We start from the raw sequence: 20,430 nt of genomic DNA on the forward strand, positions 1-20,430 counted from the left end.
TCCGGCCGCGACGGAGGGGAGACCCGCAGCGTCAAGGACAGGTGAGTTTTAATTATGGTACGGGTGTTCCGCGGATCCGGACGGCTTCCATAGGCTTCAATAGAAGCCTGCGGGAGCCGTCCCCACGGGAGACCCGCACTAAAATGGAGAATGTCGTGGTCTTTTTCCCGCACGCGGATCCGCGCCTGAAGGGAAAAATGACATCCGCGGGTATTTAACTGCCTGCGGGTGTCGAATGCATCCCTATGGGGCGCGGATCCGCGTGCGGGAAAAACGCTGCGGATTTAAAATAAAAATTATCCCGTGGACATGAGGCCTTAAAGTTAGGCTAGGAGTATACATATATACACGACCCTGTGAACGAGCGCTTGGGCCTCCATCTTTTTCCGTTTTTTAGAGCAGAGAAATGGAATTAAATGGTTGTTTTTTCTACAATGCATTTCAATAGAACTTCTGAAAAATGGAAAGCCTTCAGTTTGCCTCCGTTCCTTTAGGTTTCTGCTGCGCTATTTGTTTTTTTTAAAAACCTAACGGAACAGAACTGAAAGACCCATATAAATCAATGGGGGAAAAAACAGAACCATTTGATTCCGACTCTTTGCTCCAAAAATGTGAACACTTTTTATAGATCACGTGGTTTAATTGTTACAATGTTGCCCAAACTAGAAAGAAAACGCGTAGATTGTAATTGATGTGGCGGCTGGCCCCTCCGAGGACCCGTACGGCGCAGGACTGCCAGCCTCTGCCGTATTTCCTGTAGTAGCACCGCCTATAACTCCGCGGCCGGCGCTGTTCTCTTCAGTGCTTTACGGCTGAGTGACGTGGAACGTCAACACCGAAAGATGGCTGATCCCGGGGAGCCGTCTCCGCTGTCCTCCCCCTCCCCGCCGCTGTCCTCCCCGGGAGCCGGAGACGAGGAGGAGACCGACACCTGGTGAGAGGGAAGGGGCTGCGGACTGCTGGGGGGAGAACAGTTCCGGGAGAGGCTGGTCATGGGACCCGGACGTGCAGCTGCTGGGGGAATGGAGGGGAGGATGTGCCAGCCGGGAGGGCAGCAGTGATGGCATAGAACCCGGTGTTGCCCCGTGCAGGGTGCCCCCCGGGCATCCTGCTGGACAGACACTTAACTACAACATTTGGGAAGTTCTCCCATACTGGGAGCCAAGGCAACTGGGGGGGCATCCGGTGCGGAGGAAGAGGTGGCAGCCGGGGGCATCCGGTGCGGAGGAAGAGGTGGCAGCCGGGGGGGGCATCCGGTGCGGAGGAAGAGGTGGCAGCCGGGGGGGCATCCGGTGCGGAGGAAGAGGTGGCAGCCGGGGGGGCATCCGGTGCGGAGGAAGAGGTGGCAGCCGGGGGGGCATCCGGTGCGGAGGAAGAGGTGGCAGCCGGGGGGCATCTGGTGCGGAGGAAGAGGTGGCAGCCGGGGGGCATCTGGTGCGGAGGAAGAGGTGGCAGCCGGGGGGCATCTGGTGCGGAGGAAGAGGTGGCAGCCGGGGGGCATCTGGTGCAGAGGAAGAGGTGGCAACCAGGAGGCATCGGGTGCGGCGGGAGAGGGGGCAGCCGGTGCGGCGGGAGAGGGGGCAGCCGGGGGGGCATCGGATGCGGCGGGAGAGGGGGCAGCCGGGGGGGGCATCGGATGCGGCGGGAGAGGGGGCAGCCGGGGGGGGGGGGCATCGATGCGGCGGGAGAGGGGGCAGCCGGGGGGCATCTGATGCGGCGGGAGAGGGGGCAGCCGGGGGGCATCTGATGCGGCGGGAGAGGGGGCAGCCGGGGGGCATCTGATGCGGCGGGAGAGGGGGGCAGCCGGGGGGCATCGGGTGCGGCGGGAGAGGGGGCAGCCGGGGGGCATCGGGTGCGGCGGGAGAGGGGGCAGCCGGGGGGCATCGGGTGCGGCGGGAGAGGGGGCAGCCGGCGGGCATCGGGTGCGGCGGGAGAGGGGGCAGCCGGAGGGCATCGGGTGCGGCGGGAGAGGGGGCAGCCGGCGGGCATCGGGTGCGGCGGGAGAGGGGGCAGCCGGCGGGCATCGGGTGCGGCGGGAGAGGGGGCAGCCGGGGGGCATCGGGTGCGGCGGGAGAGGGGGCAGCCGGCGGGCATCGGGTGCGGCGGGAGAGGGGGCAGCCGGCGGGCATCGGGTGCGGCGGGAGAGGGGGCAGCCGGCGGGCATCGGGTGCGGCGGGAGAGGGGGCAGCCGGCGGGCATCGGGTGCGGCGGGAGCCGTGGCAACTGGGGGGCATTAAGTGCCGCTGGAGCCGTGGCAGCCAGGGGGCATTGTGTATGGCGGGAGAGGTGGCAACCGGGAGGCGGCGTGAGAGGCGGCAGCGCCAGGCTTTGGCTCTACAGGGGCTCTCTGGTATCTTATCTAGGCAGACCTGTAGGGGTCGGGTTCAGGTAGTCCATCGGCGTCAGGCTTTGGGTCAAAACAGACAAGTAGTACAAGGGTTTTGGAGCCAGACGGGCTGCCGGCGGGAGGCGTTTGGCCTAGGTGGTCCACGGCGCCCCGCTCGCTCCGTTCACCCTCCGCTGTGCACTGGTTACAGCTGGATCTCTCAGTTCTGCTCGTGACCCGGGAAACAATGGGGATCAGACACCATGCTCTCCTGCCAACCAGCCTCTGATATACAGCGCTACTTCCCGGATGACGGCCGACACCTTGGCTCAAAGTCCAGCTCTGAAGCGCGTTGGTTATTGTGCTAATTTGGGCTGTCCGGGTCTTCCGCTCATGGCTGTATGATGGATCCATGTTGAGTCTATCAGCGCCAGGTTAGAGCAGATGCGCCCGACCTGTGCCTGCAGCGTGGTACGGGTGCTGGGACACCTCTGTGTCTCACTATATGGGACTGTCGCCAGACATAAACCCGTCTATGGCGAGTGCCATGTGTTCTGCGAGATGCTGGCGGCTTTATAAACTGAAACCAGCTGAACAGCTGGTCAACCGTCAGGAATGTTCTCAGAGCTGGCGTGTAGAAACAGATGGAATGCCAATTATGGGGATGCTGACTATAATGCTGTCACTATTACTGATTGGACTGCCGCGGGGGCGGGTCCCGATGGCTACCGGGACTGCCGCGGGGGCGGGTCCCGATGGCTACCGGGACTGCCGCGGGGGCGGGTCCCGATGGCTACCGGGACTGCCGCGGGGGCGGGTCCCGATGGCTATACAGTTCTACAATCTGCATTTTGAAGGCAACCATAAGGCTGATGTGGCCCCCAGTGATAATGAGCGGGCCCCCCTGCCGTAGGCTGCCTACACACAGATGTGCATTTTTTACCGGATGTGAGCCATTTTTCTTGCAAATACGCCTCCCATCACTTCTTTTCCAGAGCGATCTTCTGGCGCGTCTTTCGGGCACGGCGGAGGATCGGCGAGTGTTCCGCATTGTCTACCACATACCGCTGTGCGTTTCTTTACCGTTAGGGATCATTGTAGCTGATGTCAGCTTTAAAAAAAAAAGCAGAAAAACGGAAACCCCTAGCGCAGATGTGAATGAGCCTTCCATCAGCGTGTCTTATTGGAGTCATCCTGACGTAGACCGCGGCCGGCTCGGTGCGCGCAGATCCTCCGCGGCGATCATCTACTCAGCAATTGTTACACAGCGCAGTTCCGTTACCGCGCCGTAACCCCAGTGGGCGCTCTAGCCGCGGCGCCGGTCTCTACGCACCTATGTTCTATGCTTACTACCTGGCTTTATATCGAGTCATAAACATGAATCATTAACATTTTTCTGACGGCCACAAATTCCCTAAATTCTCGCTGGGTGAGAGAACGTTTATTGTTCCTGCGGCGGGCGAGGAGTTACGGCTCCGTCAGCTCTTCCCAGGACGTGTCTGAGCGGTAACGTCGGGGGAATGACTGCGTTCAAAGTCCTCTACAGGTGAGCGAGACCACAGCTTATTCCTATGCAAGAGGATTGGTTGATGTCTGCGAGACAACAGCACGTCTGATGAACCTCTGCACCTGGGGGTTAGTATTCCATAGCACAGGTGTGTAGACGCTCCTGGACGCTGGGAAACAAGATGTTCTCTACTGAGGAAATGCTGGAGACGTCTCAGGATGGAAGGAAGCGCGTCTCACGTCTCACGTCTCAACGCTGCGGAGAAGGGGGGCGAGGGGTTTACTGGGGACGTTTAACCGTCCGGTATGCGGAAATTAAAGTGTTAATCTCTTGGCAGTGTATACAGTATATACTGACTTCTAGTCGCCAGTGGGCTACGAGGGTCATCGACGTCCATATAAATGATGGCCGAGATATAGAACCTGATTTTGGTAACGGCGATGCGTGTAACGCAGGAGGGGCTTGTTCACATGGGCAGGTTGTCCTTGCCAATACATTGTCTCCTTTCCCAACATGTTCCTCATCACTGATGTCACCGCCTATAACTGATCGGTCGGCGACCGTCCCTTCGTTTCCGCAGCAGTTGACCGATAAAGGAGCCCTCGGCTCGCCGATCCCCGGCCCGGTAGGGATGGAGACGAGCTGCTGGGTTATTCCTGTCTCTCGGGTTGATCATGGCCGCTCGCATTGCAGAAGCTACTTATGGGATTTGGATGCGGATAAGTTACCTAATGATGAAGGTTACAACCAAATGTGATCTACTTATATGGGTAATCGGTTATTACTTGTAACACACTGACGGCCGTGACATCAGAGAACCAGCGGGATCGGGGAGGAAAAGATCCGTAAAAACGGAATCCTATAATAATATGTATTCCTTGTCAGAGCCGTCCCCCCCCCCCACCCCCCCCCCCCCAGAAGATGTCGGATGGAAGGAAACCTTCTCTGTGATTGTAACATTGTTATAAGTGATTACAGTATCAGAGCAAAAGCATCATTTATTGTGGAGAACTGCCCCCTTGTTGGGTCGCCTCTAGCTTGGATACAAGATGTGATACGGGGGGCATGGAGGCTTTAGTACCCTGTTGTACCCCTCTAGCTTGGATACAAGATGTGATACGGGGGGCATGGAGGTTCTTGTACCCTGTTGTACCCCTCTAGCCTGGATACAAGATGTGATACGGGGGGCATGGAGGTTCTTGTACCCTGTTGTACCCCTCTAGCCTGGATACAAGATGTGATACTGGTGGGCATGGAGGCTCTAGTACCCTGTTGTACCGCCTCTAGCTTGGATGCAAGATGTGATACGGGCGGGCATGGAGACTCTAGTACCCTGTTGTACCCCTCTAGCTTGGATACAAGATGTGATACGGGGGGCATGGAGGTTCTTGTACCCTGTTGTACCGCCTCTAGCTTGGATGCAAGATGTGATACGGAGGGCATAGAGGCTCTAGTACCCTGTTGTACCGCCTCTAGCTTGGATACAAGATGTGATACGGGCATAGAGGCTCTAGTACCCTGTTGTACCGCTTCTAGCTTGGATACAAGATGTGATACAGGTGGGCATGGTGTCTCTAGTACCCTCTTGTACTGCCTCTAGGTTGGATACAAGATGTGATACAGTTGGGCATAGAGGCTCTAGCACCCTGCTGTACCGCCTCTAGCTTGGATACAAGATGTGATACGGGGGGCGTGGAGGCTCTAGTACCCTGTTGTACTGCCTCTAGCGTGGATGCAAAGAATTCACTGGTGCAGAGGGAATTCAAATTACTGGAAAGCCCATTCACAGAAAAAGTGCCCTAAAACTAAATCTTTATTAATCCATCATTAAAAGCCCTGGGCTATGGACTAGTAAGGCAAACAGACAAGATGGCACAGATGTGCAGCAACGTGGGCTACACTGTAGACTTTCCAGAATGGGTAAAAAAAAATCTAGAAAGATGGAAGTGTTGGCCATACACCTCTCAAGGTATACGGGTAATGACAGCCTAAGCAACCAGAGATCCCAAGCATGTGGCCCTGGTTGTCCAAATTTCCACTCCTGCACCTCAGTCCAACCTGTAATGTGGAGCAGAGCTGTATCAGAGAGAACCTAGAACCATGACTTATACCGATTCTGCCTGTTGGATGGATGAACCCCGCTGAAGTAACCAAACAGCAGATTTCTCCAGTCAGAGCAGGAAGGAGATAATTGGCTTTAAGGAACTCCAAAAAGTGCATCAGAGTCCAAAGCATGGGTAACAGCTTCCCAAAAGGGGATCCAATCATGCAGACTAAATGAGGAGTTACAAGGTGGTTCCACGCGTTTTAGTCTGGACCTACAACTCATCAGGAACCAAGAGGTCTAATGTCATAAGAGGGGGGGGCCTGTTGTAAGCAATACTTGCCTAGCAGGCGCGGTCCGGGTCCCTCGCACTGTCTGTGGCGCTCCAGCAGGCTTCTGTGTTGTCCTGAATGCCGACGAAGCATCCCTTGCTGGTGACGGGGCTTGAATACCCCGCCTCCAGCAAGCAATTGCTCTGATTGGCTCAGGCAGCACTCCCGAACCAATCAGAGCCAGCGCTCGATGAACCAATTACAGCCTTTCATTGAAGGACATCATTGAATGGCTGTGATTGGTTCATCGAGCGCCAGTTTTGATTGGCATGGGAAAACTCAGTAGTGCGATGGACGGCACAGCATTAAGCGCCTGTGTTTTTGATTTTTGTTTAGTTTTTTTAAACAGATTACGATGGGAAAAAAAACCCGCTAGTGTGCCGGGGGTCCTACTGATAGGCCGCCTGCAGACGGGCGGGTCGGATCCGGTGGCGAGGATTCTCGCCACGGGACCTGACCCGAGCACCTGCAGGGACCAGCGCGTACTCGCTCCGGCTCTTTCATGTGCCGGCTGCCGGGCAGCCGGCGCATGCGCAGACCGGAGCCGGCGGCGGTTGAGTGACATTTCTGTGCGGGGCTCGCGGCCTTTCTGCATAGGATTGCGTCTGTTAACGCAATCCTATGCAGGCTTCCAGCAGCGGAAATTCCGCGGGAAATCCCGCCACGGAATTTCCACCCGTGTGCAGGCGGCCATACTGAGATACAGGGGAAATAGATGCAAGAGCAGCGGGCACCACAGGTAGAATGCTTTTGTATGAATTAGCGGGTGCCTAGTCATGGCGCTATCTAGGAGGGCAGAGATAATTGGGGTCAGGTGTAGGTATGAAGTACAGGGTAAGGGGTCTTGCCTAGGCAGGAAATGTGTGCTTGGTGCGGGTCTCGCCTTGGGACACCCACCAGTCAGCAGAACGGATGTTCCTTGCTGATCCAACAAATCTTGTAACCCACTCATTGCAGTAGTCGACACAGCACCATCAATGGACTTGTGGCCATGTCTGGTACTGCTGGACAGCCCATTCGAGTGGATGGGACTAACAATGTGCCAGATGCTGTGGGGAAGAGGATGTGGCGCTCCACCGAGTACTGCTATCACCTCCAGTGAACACGGATGCTAATGCTTGTCCGCTACGCTGAATACCCCAATTGAATTCAGTGGGGTCTTTGTGCTCTTTGAATTCAGGCAGCAAAAAATCCGGAATAAAGATCCGCCCTTGGGAACGGGCCGTTACGTCGTGGAATGCCTACGCAGCCCTCGGACAGCGGGATCCTAGTGGATTTACTATAGATTGTCACTACATGGTCCCAAAATGATCCAATAGATATCCGACTTGTTAGAAAAGGCTGCAGAGCGCTGCCGTCTGTCAGTCCGGGGATCTGATATTGATCGGGTGCGCCACTCTTATACTGGTGTACATGGCGGATCCTTATAGTCGGCACCGGGTGCCAGCGTGAGCATCAGTATTGGCGCTCTCAGTAAGATGATCCCTTCGTCCCCGGCTGGAGTACAGAGTAGTATCGGGCGCTCCGTCCCGTTTTGCTGACAGCGCACTTTCGCCTACATTAGGAGACATCAAGGATGAAACCTGAAGCTGTTATTGATTTTTATTTTTTTTTCTATTTCCACATCCTCCGAGCGAATGCAGAAACTGCGCCTCCGGGTGGCGCTCTGCTCTCATATAGGGAGTTACCAGCTCATTCATTAGCCATTGTTTATGTATCTACAACATATTCCGCACATGATATAATCCACATTCACATCTGGTCTTGGATTGGCCGCAAAATCCACATATTGGGAATGGGGCCGCGAGCCGCGATCGCCGCAAAAACGGATGGGTATTGCAGTGGTAATAATCGCAGCAATTCACTGGAACTTGTACGCAACCGAATCTGGTGTCGCCCCTGACTTGTTCAGTTTCAGAATGTCTTCTGGCAATCAGTGAATTGGAACATTTTTATTGCTCTTTTAGGGCCCTTTTACACGGGAGGAGATAAGCCCACAAGTCACATTATAACATGCGGTAACTTTTGCACCAAAATCCACGGGGCTACCTAAATGTCTGCAATTCTGCATCAAAATCTTTTGTTAGACCTTCAGAGTCTGGTGTGGAATTCCATAATGGCCGCTTAAAGGGGTTGTCCAGGGTTGGAAAAACATGGCTGCTTTCTTCCAAACACAGCGTCGCTCTTGGTGGGTTGGTATTGCAGCTCAGCTCCCATTTACTTCAGTAGAGTTGAGCTGCAATACCACACACAACCCCTATGGACAAGGGCGGCGCTGTGTTCAGAAGAAAGCAACCATTTTTATTCTTTCTAACCCCGGCCAACTCCTTTAAGCTGCGTCCCTCCTGGTGGAAGAATTCTGCCTGTGAAAATCCCCCTACAGAAGATGAGAAGCCGCCTCGGTCACTTAGTGCAGGCGCTCCGGCTTTGTGCAGTTGTCTGACTCTCCATTGTAGAGTGATGGTCTTGTGTGATCGGGAGAGATCTTCACCCTCTGTAAGGAGACTATAAAGACTGCAAGCAGAGATCCTGAATTGTGAGGAGTTGATAAGAGAAAGTAGATAAAAAAAAACCTTGTTCTGCAAGGAGCAAACTATATTTGAAGAAGCCCGAAGTAAAACTTTTTGTAAACTGTGCATCTAGCGCCCCTCTGTTGTGACTGGTAAGATTAAGTAATGCATGGTATACACCGCTGCCTCCATACTCTGGTCCTACATGGGTTTGTATGGTTCAGGAGGTCACTTTTACACGAGGGTCCGAAGGATGTGTAACATAGCATGTTGGGCTGAAGGGAGGCCATGTCCATCTAGTTCAGCCTGAATGTACTCTGTCACGGGTAAGCCGGATACATGAGCCAAGTCCTCTTTCCAGTAATATATCCATGCACACGTGTATAGACCTCTGTAGGCTGTGATATACAGTCACCTCTTAATTCCCTATGTGAACGTATTGAATTGTACTTTATGCAGTAGGGTCGTGTGCCCAGTAAGAAGTATGTATTGTAATTTTACTAAGAGGGTCTCAGACGCGGGGCATGCATCGCCTATATATAATTAGGCATACCTGATTGATAAGGCCTCCTTCACACAGGCGTCAAAGTCGTGCGAGGTTTTGTAGTCCATGTTTCCCTATGGAGCCTTCCTCTCTGTTGTATCGCATAGCACGAAAATGCGGTTTTCGTGCGATGCAACTTTGACAGTAGGAAATCTACTGTCAAAGCTATAATCCAAGCCCTAACTGCAGGAAAAAAAACCCCCGCACATACATCACCTTAGACGCGCTGTCAGCCTGGCTGCATCTTCTCCCCGGGTCCCGGCACTGAGCATCTGCTTCTCTTCTGGCTGGGGATTCAAAAATCCCCGCCTCCTGGAAGCGCTGGCTGTGATTGGCTGACACTTAGTCAATTACAGCAAGTGCTCGATGGTTCAGTCACTGCCATTCAATCACAGCCATTCATCGAATGCTGGCTGTGATTGGCTATGTGGCAGCCAATTACAGCAAATGCTTCCAGCAGTCGGGGATTTTTCAATCTCGGCCAGAAGATGATCAGTGCCGGGACCTTGGGAGAAGCTGTGATGGTGCCCTGGACCGCGCAGGAGAGGTGATGTATACTTTTTTTCTTTTTTTACTTTAGTTACAACCTATTTTTAGGGAAGGGCTTATATTTCAAGCCCCCCGAAAATCCTTGCATGTGATGCTACAAAATCGCGGTATTGCCGCGAGAAGACGCAGCGATATCGCACGGTGCAGCAATGCGATATCGCTGCGATTTTTCTCGCGGCGATGCCGTGTCGCCCGTGTGCAGGAGGCCTAGCTACAATACACCTTGAGTATAGCCTAAATGAAGGGAGTACTTTACTTTAACACCAGCTTGCCACCTCATCATGCAGGACGGATATATAGATATCAAAGCCGCTTCCAGATGTGGATGTACCAGAAATGTATATGATTGCAATACAGATCCCCGCTACAAATCCCCAGAAGGGCAGCATAAACCCCTCGAGATTATTGGCAACTGTGTGATTTTATGGCTCTTCTTCACCGCCTGAAAGTAGCTGTTTAACGAGGACTGATGAAGATTTGTTGGCCTTTACACAGGATGCCCCCTGCCCTCCTTCTTCTCCGCCAGCCCTACAGTCAGCTGGTTTCAGGTCCTGTTTGTGTCAGTCCAAGATGTTTAGTGCAGTTTTAAGACTAATTAACCCCCGCAGTGTCGGGGTCCGTTTTCACCAAACGATCTATCATTTGGGCGAGTGAATGGTGTCCTTTAGATTATTGTGCCCCTACCTGTTCTCTAATTGGCCAGAGATGCCCACGGGATCAGCACTGGCCAACCAGAGAGCAGTGTACTGTGAGCATCAGGTGGTTAGAAAATTGTGGCCATCATGGATGGTGGAAAATTGGGTCTAGAACTGGTGACTCAGAGGGGCGGCGGAGAAGAGGTACTGCAGGTATTGCACCCCCACCTCCACCTATTCCGAGTCACGGGGGGGGGGGGGGGGGGGGGGGGGGGGGTAATGGGTGCCGACAACCATTATTATTTCTTTCTTGCAATCGGTTATAAATGAGTATTTGCTCCGCTTGTTGGCTTATGGTCGGCACATTTGCAAGGCCTGGTGATTGTGCCCAATAATCAGCTGGCGTGGAAGGGTTTTCTTAGAGTTGGACAAACTTTTGGCGTCAGGTAGACCCCTCTCTGTAGGGCGCCCGCCTGACTCGGCCACTCATCTGTTAACATCTACAGTATTCTCTCCTGTCTAATCAGTATCTTCGATCCTTCTTCACAGGGAGACGGATCTCACCGAGGCTCTGGAGGCCGGAGGTTGTGACCTGGAGACCGTAAGGAATATTATACAGGGGCGGCCGGTCCCTTCAGAACTCAGGGCGAAAGTATGGAAGGTAAGAAAGTCGTACCGAGGCCTTCAGTCCCATCTAGTTGTTGCATCCTGTTCTGGCGGTGGAAACGTCTCTTTCTGTTACATTTCGCCTGAGCCTTCCAGTGGAGGTGTACGTGTTACCCAATGTCAGGGTGGGCCACAGCGAAGTCGTCCGGCACCACATGGTTATGATAGCTGGCTAATGGAACATCCGTCGGTCGCCCATAACAACCAATCACAGCGCGGCTTTCATTTCTTATTCTGGTGACGTTAAATGAAAGCTGCGTGGTGTTTTTTTGACCGCTTTCATAAATATGGTGTCGGGATACTTTTCCGTGGCCCGCCCTACATAAGTTCTGCACGTCTGAAATAATTATGTTGCAGATGGAGGACCAAAATAAAGGCCCTGTTAGACGGAACGAGATCGGTTAAAAAAACCAAACATTTAAACATTTAAAATCCATTGTTGGGTCGTTCACTAATCGCTCAGCTTTAGCAGCGCTCGTTCAGGCGTTCTCAGTCACACGAATGTGAGCGACTAAACGAGCCAGCGAAGTCTCTGCCGGTACAAACAGTCTGAACAAGCGAACTCTGACGTTGTTCGCTTGATCTAAGGCTGGATTCACATGAACGTATATCTGCTCGGTTTTCGCGCCCAGTTGATATACGTCGTCTCTGTCTGTGGGGGGGGGGGGGGGAGCCTGGAAGAGCCAGGAGCAAGAACTGGACCCCTCTGCACTATTTGCAATGGGGAGGGGCTTATTCTTGGAATCTAGCCACGCCCCATCCCGCCTCCTTTCATTGCAAATGGGGCGGAGAGGAGGCAGAGAGGGGGCGTGAGCTCAGTTCCTGCTCCTGGCTCTTCCATTTCTCCCCCCCCCCCCCCGCCCCCTGCAGATGAGGACGACGTATATCGGCTCAGAGTGAAAACCGAGCCGATATATGTTCATGTGAATCCAGCCTGAGGGCGAGCACCCACTGGCGTTTTTTTACCTGCGTTTTGCGTTTTGCGTTTTTCCTGCACAGGCATAGAGATAACATGTGTTCCTGTCCACTGGCGTTTTTTTTGCGTTGCGTTTGCGTTTTTAACATAGGAACTGTCAGTTGCACATGTGTCCTTATTTTTCTCCTAATGCACCCATGAAAGTCAATGGAAATTAATGGAAAAGCCGCAAAAACGCGCGGAAAAATCGCGGGAAACGCGGCGAAAACGCTGCATTTTTTCCCCCGCGGAAAACGCAAACGCCAGTGGGTGCTCGCCCTTATGCTGATCATTTGCTGTGAACGGACCGCTCTCGCACAAGCGTTTTACTGCGTGCCAAGCCGCGTTTTTGTGCACGTGTGCCTGCGTTTTTACTGCATATTTTTGCGCAAGCAAGCTGATGTTGCCACTTTTTTCCCCTCCTGCAATAACGAAATAAAACACAATATTACGTGCGCAATTGCGTATTTACTGCGTTTTTTTTTACACACTGCATTTATTTCAACGGGCAATTTTGAGTGCATGAAATATGCACTAAAAATATTTGCGATGAAAAATTGCGCTTATTGAATTTTCCAACATGTGATTCTTTCCACGTATGAAGAAGTAATTTCTGAGGGGTTGTTGGGGGCTCTCAGTATGTGTGTTATCGGGTGGAGGGCAGTGGTCAACAACACCGGGTCTGTGGTCTGCTTACCTTGGCACGCCATAATAGTACTATTATCTCTGGGTGAGTATGAATATATCCGTATTCCGCTCCGTCCGCATCAGCCTTACTCATTGCTAGAGGTCAATCTGACCAAAACGCCCGTGTGTCAGTACTGCGGCCATTGCACTAATCTGCTAAAATTCGTTACGTCTTGATACAAGTTTTTTTTAGATGTAGAAAGAATCACATGTTGGATTAATAAATAAAATCCAAATTATTCATTGCCAATATTCGTCCCGAGTAGAGATGAGCGAGCACCAAAATGCTCGGGTGCTCGTTACTCGGGACGAACTTTTCGCGATGCTCGAGGGTTCGTTTCGAGTAACGAACCCCATTGAAGTCAATGGGCGACCCGAGCATTTTTGTATATCGCCGATGCTCGCTAAGGTTTTCATTTGTGAAAATCTGGGCAATTCAAGAAAGTGATGGGAACGACATAGCAACGGATAGGGCAGGCGAGGGGCTACATGTTGGGCTGCATCTCAAGTTCACAGGTCCCACTATTAAGCCACAATAGCGGCAAGAGTGCCCCCCCCCCCTCCCAACAACTTTTACTTCTGAAAAGCGCTCATTAGCATGGCATACCTTTGCTAAGCACCACACTACCTCCAACAAAGCACAATCACCGCCTGCATGACACTCCGCTGCCACTTCTCCTGGGTTACATGCTTATAGCCGGTTCCACTGAAAGCAATGGGCTGCCGGCGTGCATGGGATGAATTGTCGGGAAGGGCTTAAATATAGAAGCCCTTCCCTGCAATTCATCCAGAAATGTGTTAAAATAAAAAAAATATATATACTTACCTTGTCCCGGCAGACGGAGTTCAGCCCGGCCTACAGTGGGTGTGAAGGGGGTGTAAGTCAGACCTGCCCCCTGATTGGCTCAGCCTAAGTTGCGCCACTAAATAATGCATATAATGGGCACATTGCTTATAGCGTCCCATATGCATTGTGTTTTATACTGTATCACTCTGTAGAGAGTAGCAGACTATTCTTTATAACAAAAAATGGTATAATGCCACCCTGCCTCCCCAAAAATAATACCTACCCCGAAAATAAGCCCTAGTTACACAATGTAAAAAAAATACATTACCTAGTAGCTCTCTACAGGTTTGGCGTAGTTCCCACAGTCCTCAGCCGCTCGTACAACATCACCTCCTGGTTACAGAATTCATAAATCCCACCTCCAGGAAGGAATGGCTGTGATTGACTGAGCAGCAGTTGAAGAACCAATCAATGCAGCGCTGAATGAACCAATGCGTTGGCTGTGATTGGTTTATCCAGCGTTGCATTGATTGGCTGAGCAGCGGTGGAAGAACTAATTAATGCAACGCTGGATAAACCAATCGCAGCCATGACATTAGTTAATCCAGCACTGCATTGATTAGCTGAGCAGCGGTTGAAGAACCAATCAATGCAGCGCTGGATGAACCAATGGGATTGGCTCAGCAGCGATGGAAGAACCAATCCCATTGCTTCATCCAGCGCTGCATTGATTGGCTCAGCAGCGGTGGAAGAACTAATCAACAGCCACTGCATTGTAGAGGCGACATTTATGAATTGGCTGAGCCGCAGCCATCGCATTGCTTCATCCAGTGCTGCATTGATTTGCTGAGCAGGGGTTGAAGAACCAATCACAGCCATCGTTTACTGGAGGCGGGATTTATGAATCCCATAACCAGGAAGTGATGTTGTATAAGCAGCTGAGGACTGCAAGAAGCGCATCAGAGCTCCAGAGAGCAGCGGGGAGAAACGGGACCGAGTCTGCTAGGTAAGTATAATTAGATCTAGTGCCTCTTTTGGGGCAAAAATGTATATAAGATAGGGTCTTATTTTGGGGGAAACACGATAACACACCAAAAGGACAAACCCGTCATTTCTGTGGATTTACTATTGATGCCTTAGTCACATGATCGGTCATCAATGGGGGTCTACTGCTGCATGGATAATGTTAGACTGGCCACAGTAACCGCTGTCTGTCTCCTGGCAGAGTGGGATTCAGGGTGATCAGTGAATCCCTTCGAGCCCACAGTCCCCCTAAGTGGTTGTTTATCTTGGCACAGCCCATTTAAACATTGTGATGAATGCTGTTTGTTTATTTCAGTGTTATTGAGGGAGTCTTGTAATACATCTGGGTTTATATGAACGTGGACAACATTTTAAAGGGTTTTGTAAACTATTGATGGCCTATTCTTAGTGGTGGTCTGTTGCCTGCTATACCTGCCAATCCGCTCTTTTCTGGTCTAAATTGTTTGTGTACCAATCTGATTTCTGCAGGAAATAGACAGCTCTGTCCTCATTGCAGTGGCAAGCCTTGGTATTGCAGGCCAAGTTCCCATTGACTCCACACCCCAGGGTGTACAGTGATCTCAAGGTCTTGTGGGGTTTGTATGAAGTGGGATCCAGAGCTGATCCAGATCCGTACATGGCAGGTGTCCGCTGTCTTTGACAGCTGGTACCCACCTGCAATAGTCCTGATCAATGTTCTTATTGATGATGGCTGTTAACCTTTTAAATGCTGCTGTCAATTCTGACAGTAGCTTTTGAGGGTCCTGAACGACCTGCTATAATGAAATTGCAGGGTACGGTTCAGTTGCCTTGGCTGCTATGACTGCCTGTCAAGACTGGCATGTCTTGATAGACTTCCCGTCAGAACGCAGTATGTGTAAATATTTAAAAAAAAAACTTTTATTACTTAAAAAAAAAAAAAAGTTTAAAATTGGTACTGTAATTGTGCTGACCCGTAGGTCCACGTTAATTTCAAATGGAACTTGGTCTGCAGTACCAATTCTGGCCACTGCAATGAGAACAGAGCTGTCTGCTTCTTGCATAAATCAGTTCAGTCCATGAGCTGAGTGCACCAGCCCAGCAAACCGCTGACCAGAGGGGATCCCCGGCCACAGACTCTCACTGATCGCCTAGCCTCAGGATAGGTAATCAATAGACAGTCAGTAGTTTACATCTGGACTGCTGTTTTAAAGCTTTACATTCACCTAGATTCTGTACTACCCTTCCCGTACAGCGTGCGGGGCAGAAACAGAAGTCACTAGCAGAAGAAGCTGTTGGGTAGATGGGTTTTATGTCGGTGATCTCGCGGGGAGCGAAGTCATGACGGACTTTATTTCCTTCTTGCAGATTGCATTAAACGTTGCAGGAAAAGGAGACAGTTTGGCAGCGTGGGACGGTTCCTTAGATCTTCCAGAGCAGTCCGTCATCCATCAGGACTGTCAAAATCTTCTCGGTAAGACCTAGATGATGGGACCGTATTGGATCACCTCCCCACTTGTGTAGTGTGTATTCCCTGAAGACCATTTGGTTGCATCGGTGACGAGATGAGAGGCTTGTGCCCCCGTTGCGCTCCCTTTTGTGCCCCCGTTGCGCTCCCTTTTGTGCCCCCGTTGCGCTCCCTTTTGTGCCCCCGTTGCGCTCCCTTTTGTGCCCCCGTTGCGCTCCCTTTTGTGCCCCCGTTGCGCTCCCTTTTGTGCCCCCGTTGCGCTCCCTTTTGTGCCCACGTTGCGCTCCCTTTTGTGCTCACGTTGCGCTCCCTTTTGTGCTCACGTTGCGCTCCCTTTTGTGCTCACGTTGCGCTCCCTTTTGTGCTCACGTTGCGCTCCCTTTTGTGCTCACGTTGCGCTCCCTTTTGTGTCCGTTCAGAGCAGCTCCCAGTCCCCGAAGAGAGGAAACCCATCATCCTCCAGGACGTCGAATCTGTAGTTACCTTCTATTGTAAATCCCGTAATGTTAAGTACCATGAGAACATCGGCTGGCTGCATCTTCTGAAACCGCTGGTGGACCTCGACCTGTCCCGGAGCGACTTCTATAATTGCTTCTATGCAATCATGAATAAGTATATTCCAAGGTATTTATATGTATGTTACACATTCCATTCTACACCTATATGTGTCACCTATAGGCTGCGCTCACACCGGGCTGATTTCCAGCTGAATGTCCGCAGCAGGCATTCCACTGCAGTCGCGGATTGCCTGCCCCCAAACCCGAACCATTAGGTGTAGGTTCCATCGGAGATGGCGACATAAGTGACATGTCGCGGATTTGAATTCTGCTCGGCAAGTCAGTTTCTGCACGGATTTTCTGCGGGTGATTTGCGCAGCGTGTGGACTGTGTTGCCGGAATGCTCCCTGACCAGGGAGGAGGGGCGGAGGTGTTCTGTGACCATCCCCTATTGGACATATTCATTATTGCACCCTCGGAATCGTGCATGTGCCCAGTGCATTTATACGGGTCCTAGAGCTCCCAGGGTAAGTTAATCCTTACAAGATCAGTGGGCACACTTGCCAGCGGGGTGTTACTGGTAGAGCTGACAGGGAACACACGGCAGTCCTGGTTTCTATGTTTTCATGCTCCGAGTGCAATGATGAATGCACCCATTGTCTTCTGTGGGAGCACGTTGTGGGCATGCTGTGTGACCTGTGCAGGGAGGAGGTGAGCTGTGACAATCTCATATACTTTTATGGGAGAGTGTTGTGGACATGCTCTGTGACGTGCAGGGAGGGTGAGGAGGTAAGCTTTAACCATCACCTGTATACTTCTATGGAAGAGTGTTGTGGGCATGCTCTGTGACGTGCAGGGAGGGGAGGAGGTAAACCTTGACCATCACCTATTCTCAATAGTGGATCCTGTTTTATGTATATTTTGGTGTTGCCTCTCATTGTAATCCTGCCTGTGATGATAATGAGATGACTGCTGAAAAGTTTCCTCTACAGAACAGAGTCTCAGACTATTAGGCTAATTTCACACAGGTGAGTGCTATATGTGGCTGTAAAACTTGGCCCGATATCGCATTCGCTAACGTGCGGTTTGTTTTTTTTTTGTTTTTTTTTTCCCCTCCCTACGGATGCGAGGCATTTTTGTGTTTTAAAAACGCCTTTCATCACTTCGGGGAAGTAGTGATCCTCTGCTGCGGCTAAAACACAGTGTTTCCCATTGTTTTCAGTGGAAGACCTTGCATCGCTCTGCGTAGCTTTGCCAGCCCCATTGAATACGATGGGCAATGCGAGGCATTCCAAGGGAACGCTCAAAGTTGGACATGCCGTGATGCAATGTGTATGACCCTATTCAAAAGAGTGGGCTTCATATTTGCGTATCTCGCAGTGCACAAATCTTGCGCGGTTTTCTTGGCCGTATGAAAGCGGCTGTAGACTCATTGGCCGAGTGAACACTGCAGGATTTCAGGGATGTTTTTTTTACAATATACATCATGATAATGAAAAGTAAAAAAAAAAAATTCCTAAATGTTAACCCTTTCAAATCCACTGTCTGACGTCTAAAGACATTATGATTTAAGGCTGTACAGCTCCGATGTTGGAAGACGTCCGTCAGGGTTCTCTTACTGTATATTGCCAGCCTCTCTGCTGTTGGAGCCTATCCAACGTGTGACCTCATGCAGTACTGGCTTTAGCCAGCAGATAGCGCCGTTGTATAATGGCAGAAAAAGAGTAAGCCCCCTAGGAAAACCAGGATACAAATTGGATTGGAAAGGGTTAAAACGTAACAAAGACTTGGTATCTATAATCGGTCCTTCCTGATGCCCCCCCTTACGTTGGAGGAGCTGTGGTGATTCCTTGCAGTGCAGCCTATTATCTTATGATGCCACCCAGTATGAACATCATGTCATGGACCGGTTATCTGTGGTGACTGACGCTTATGTGAGATTTCTTTTGCTTTAGGGATTGCTACAAGAAAGGAAAACCCTTCCATCTCTTCCGGCTTCTTCTCCAGTATCACGAGCCGGAGCTGTGTTCTTTCCTAGACACGAAGAAGATCACGCCAGACCTTTATGCACTTAATTGGGTAACTATCGGGTTCCTACTTGTATGTAAGGCTGCGCAGTTCATGCGCTATACTCTGTAACAGACCAAACCCTTCTAATACCAAGATGGTTGGATAGAAGTCTGTCCCACACTGCTGCCACTTTCTGATACCCTTTTAAAGCGCTCACCTCCTTTTCATCCATTGGGGCTAATTTCACGCGGGCGAGTGCGATATTGGGCCGTCACCAGCATGCTGAGAGCTTAATAGTCCAGTGGGTGTGGCCAGGCCTTGTAGCCATGTGAAGGATTCTTTGAAACCACACCCTTTTGGCTTTTGATTGTCTGCTGTGTCATCAACATGGCCATCCCAGAATCGATACCCAAGACGTGTGATGTGGAGTGGCGCATCTGCAGTGAAAGCTGAGGAGTCTTCCAGTAGCAGGACAGAAGAAACCGTGATCCTGAGATACGCGGCACAAGACTAGGACCGCCGTACGGTTGAAGTAGGTTACAATCAAAGGTCAGAGTGCTGTGGCTACTAGGTCCGGCCGTGCCCACCAGACTCTTAAGCCCTCATTAGTATACAGCATGGTTGTTGTATAACTTGCACTTTCTAAGGTACGCCGGAGAGGACGCCGACTGTACCCTGCATCTGTATCTAACAGTCTCTGTGTTTGTGATTTCTCAGTTCGGAAGCCTCTTCGCATATCACTGCTCAGTTGAAGTCACGCACGCCATTTGGGATAGTTACTTACAGCAGGCGGACTCATTCTTCATGTACTTCTTGATGCTGATCATGCTTGTCAATGTGAAGTAAGTGCAGCGGGGGAGTGTGGGCTGGACGACCGGAGCCCGGTAGCCGTATTGATCTCACACTAATGGCTTTTTTCCTCTTCAGGGAGATGGTTTTGGCGGAAGAAATGGAGTCTAAAGAAGAACTCATAAGTAAGATTGTTAGCGGGCGATGGAGGAGATGTATGTTGATATGATATTCACAATGCAGAGTAACTGAGTAGCAGTATGTAGGTGACTGCGGTCAAACGTAAAGGAAATGATTGGTTATTAGACATTCAGATGTTGTTACTTCTAAAGCACCATTTACACGCCCAGATGATTACTGATTCATCAGAAATTGGCAGTTTTGAGTGATGATTGTGGGCTAATTGGCCTTTTAGTAGCTACCTAGCTTCATTTGCATGTGTTTAGAGAACAGCGGGCGGTCTGTTCTCTAAATACATCTGCTTTGTTCTGCTGCCGGCTGCATACAATGCTGTCTGCGGAGAACACAGCATGCCGTCCCTGTTATCAGGGACGAGGATTTTATGATGACTTGAAGTCAGCAATTAATGAAGAGTACACGGTAAGTGCACGATGGGCGTGTTTACATGTAATGGCTATCATTCAAAAGCCGTCGTTTGGACGAATTTTGAGCGATAATCATTGCGTGTGAATGGAGCTTGAGGCTAGGCAGCGTATTTTGGGGCTATTTGCTGCCCATGCTAATCCACGGACGACATGTGGCCCCATTGTAGCCTGTGAGGCTATAGGCATAAGTGTTTTTTCAAACAGACTAATGGGGTACATGAAAACCCACGGCATGTCCTGTTCGCTTTACGGACTAGTAATGGGACAGGCCAACGCATGTGAATATGCCATGTCCTTGTACGTCGGACAGCACGTGGGCTGGTGTCTGTCCGATGTGAGTTGTGCCTGAGGATCTCTGTTGCAATCCGTAGTTATGACTAGTTTGCACCTAGCCTTAGGGCTCATTCACACGGGCGTCTGCGCACAACGCTGCGAGTCTCGTATAGGAAATACGCTTGCGTAATAAGCGGTGGCAATACGCCTGTGTGAATGAGCCCCTAGGCTCACTTTGTTTGCA

General features: G+C 51.2%; 1 protein-coding gene across 2 annotated transcripts in view; it reads left to right on the plus strand.

The window, feature by feature from the left end:
• Nucleotides 1–775: 775 nt before the first annotated feature.
• The window catches only part of TBC1D23 (TBC1 domain family member 23), a 34,508-nt gene continuing 14,853 nt past the window's right edge, over nt 776–20,430 (plus strand). For both annotated transcript variants that reach the window (XM_066599178.1, XM_066599179.1), the window contains exons 1-7: nt 776–934; nt 10,997–11,108; nt 15,913–16,018; nt 16,432–16,636; nt 18,465–18,588; nt 19,237–19,361; nt 19,447–19,493. In XM_066599178.1, the coding sequence (XP_066455275.1) occupies nt 843–934; nt 10,997–11,108; nt 15,913–16,018; nt 16,432–16,636; nt 18,465–18,588; nt 19,237–19,361; nt 19,447–19,493 (811 nt within the window). In that variant the 5' untranslated portion in view covers nt 776–842. The remainder of the gene's footprint in view (nt 935–10,996; nt 11,109–15,912; nt 16,019–16,431; nt 16,637–18,464; nt 18,589–19,236; nt 19,362–19,446; nt 19,494–20,430) is intronic.

The sequence above is a fragment of the Eleutherodactylus coqui genome, chromosome 4 (assembly GCF_035609145.1).
Source record: "Eleutherodactylus coqui strain aEleCoq1 chromosome 4, aEleCoq1.hap1, whole genome shotgun sequence".
NCBI lineage: Eukaryota > Metazoa > Chordata > Amphibia > Anura > Eleutherodactylidae > Eleutherodactylus > Eleutherodactylus coqui.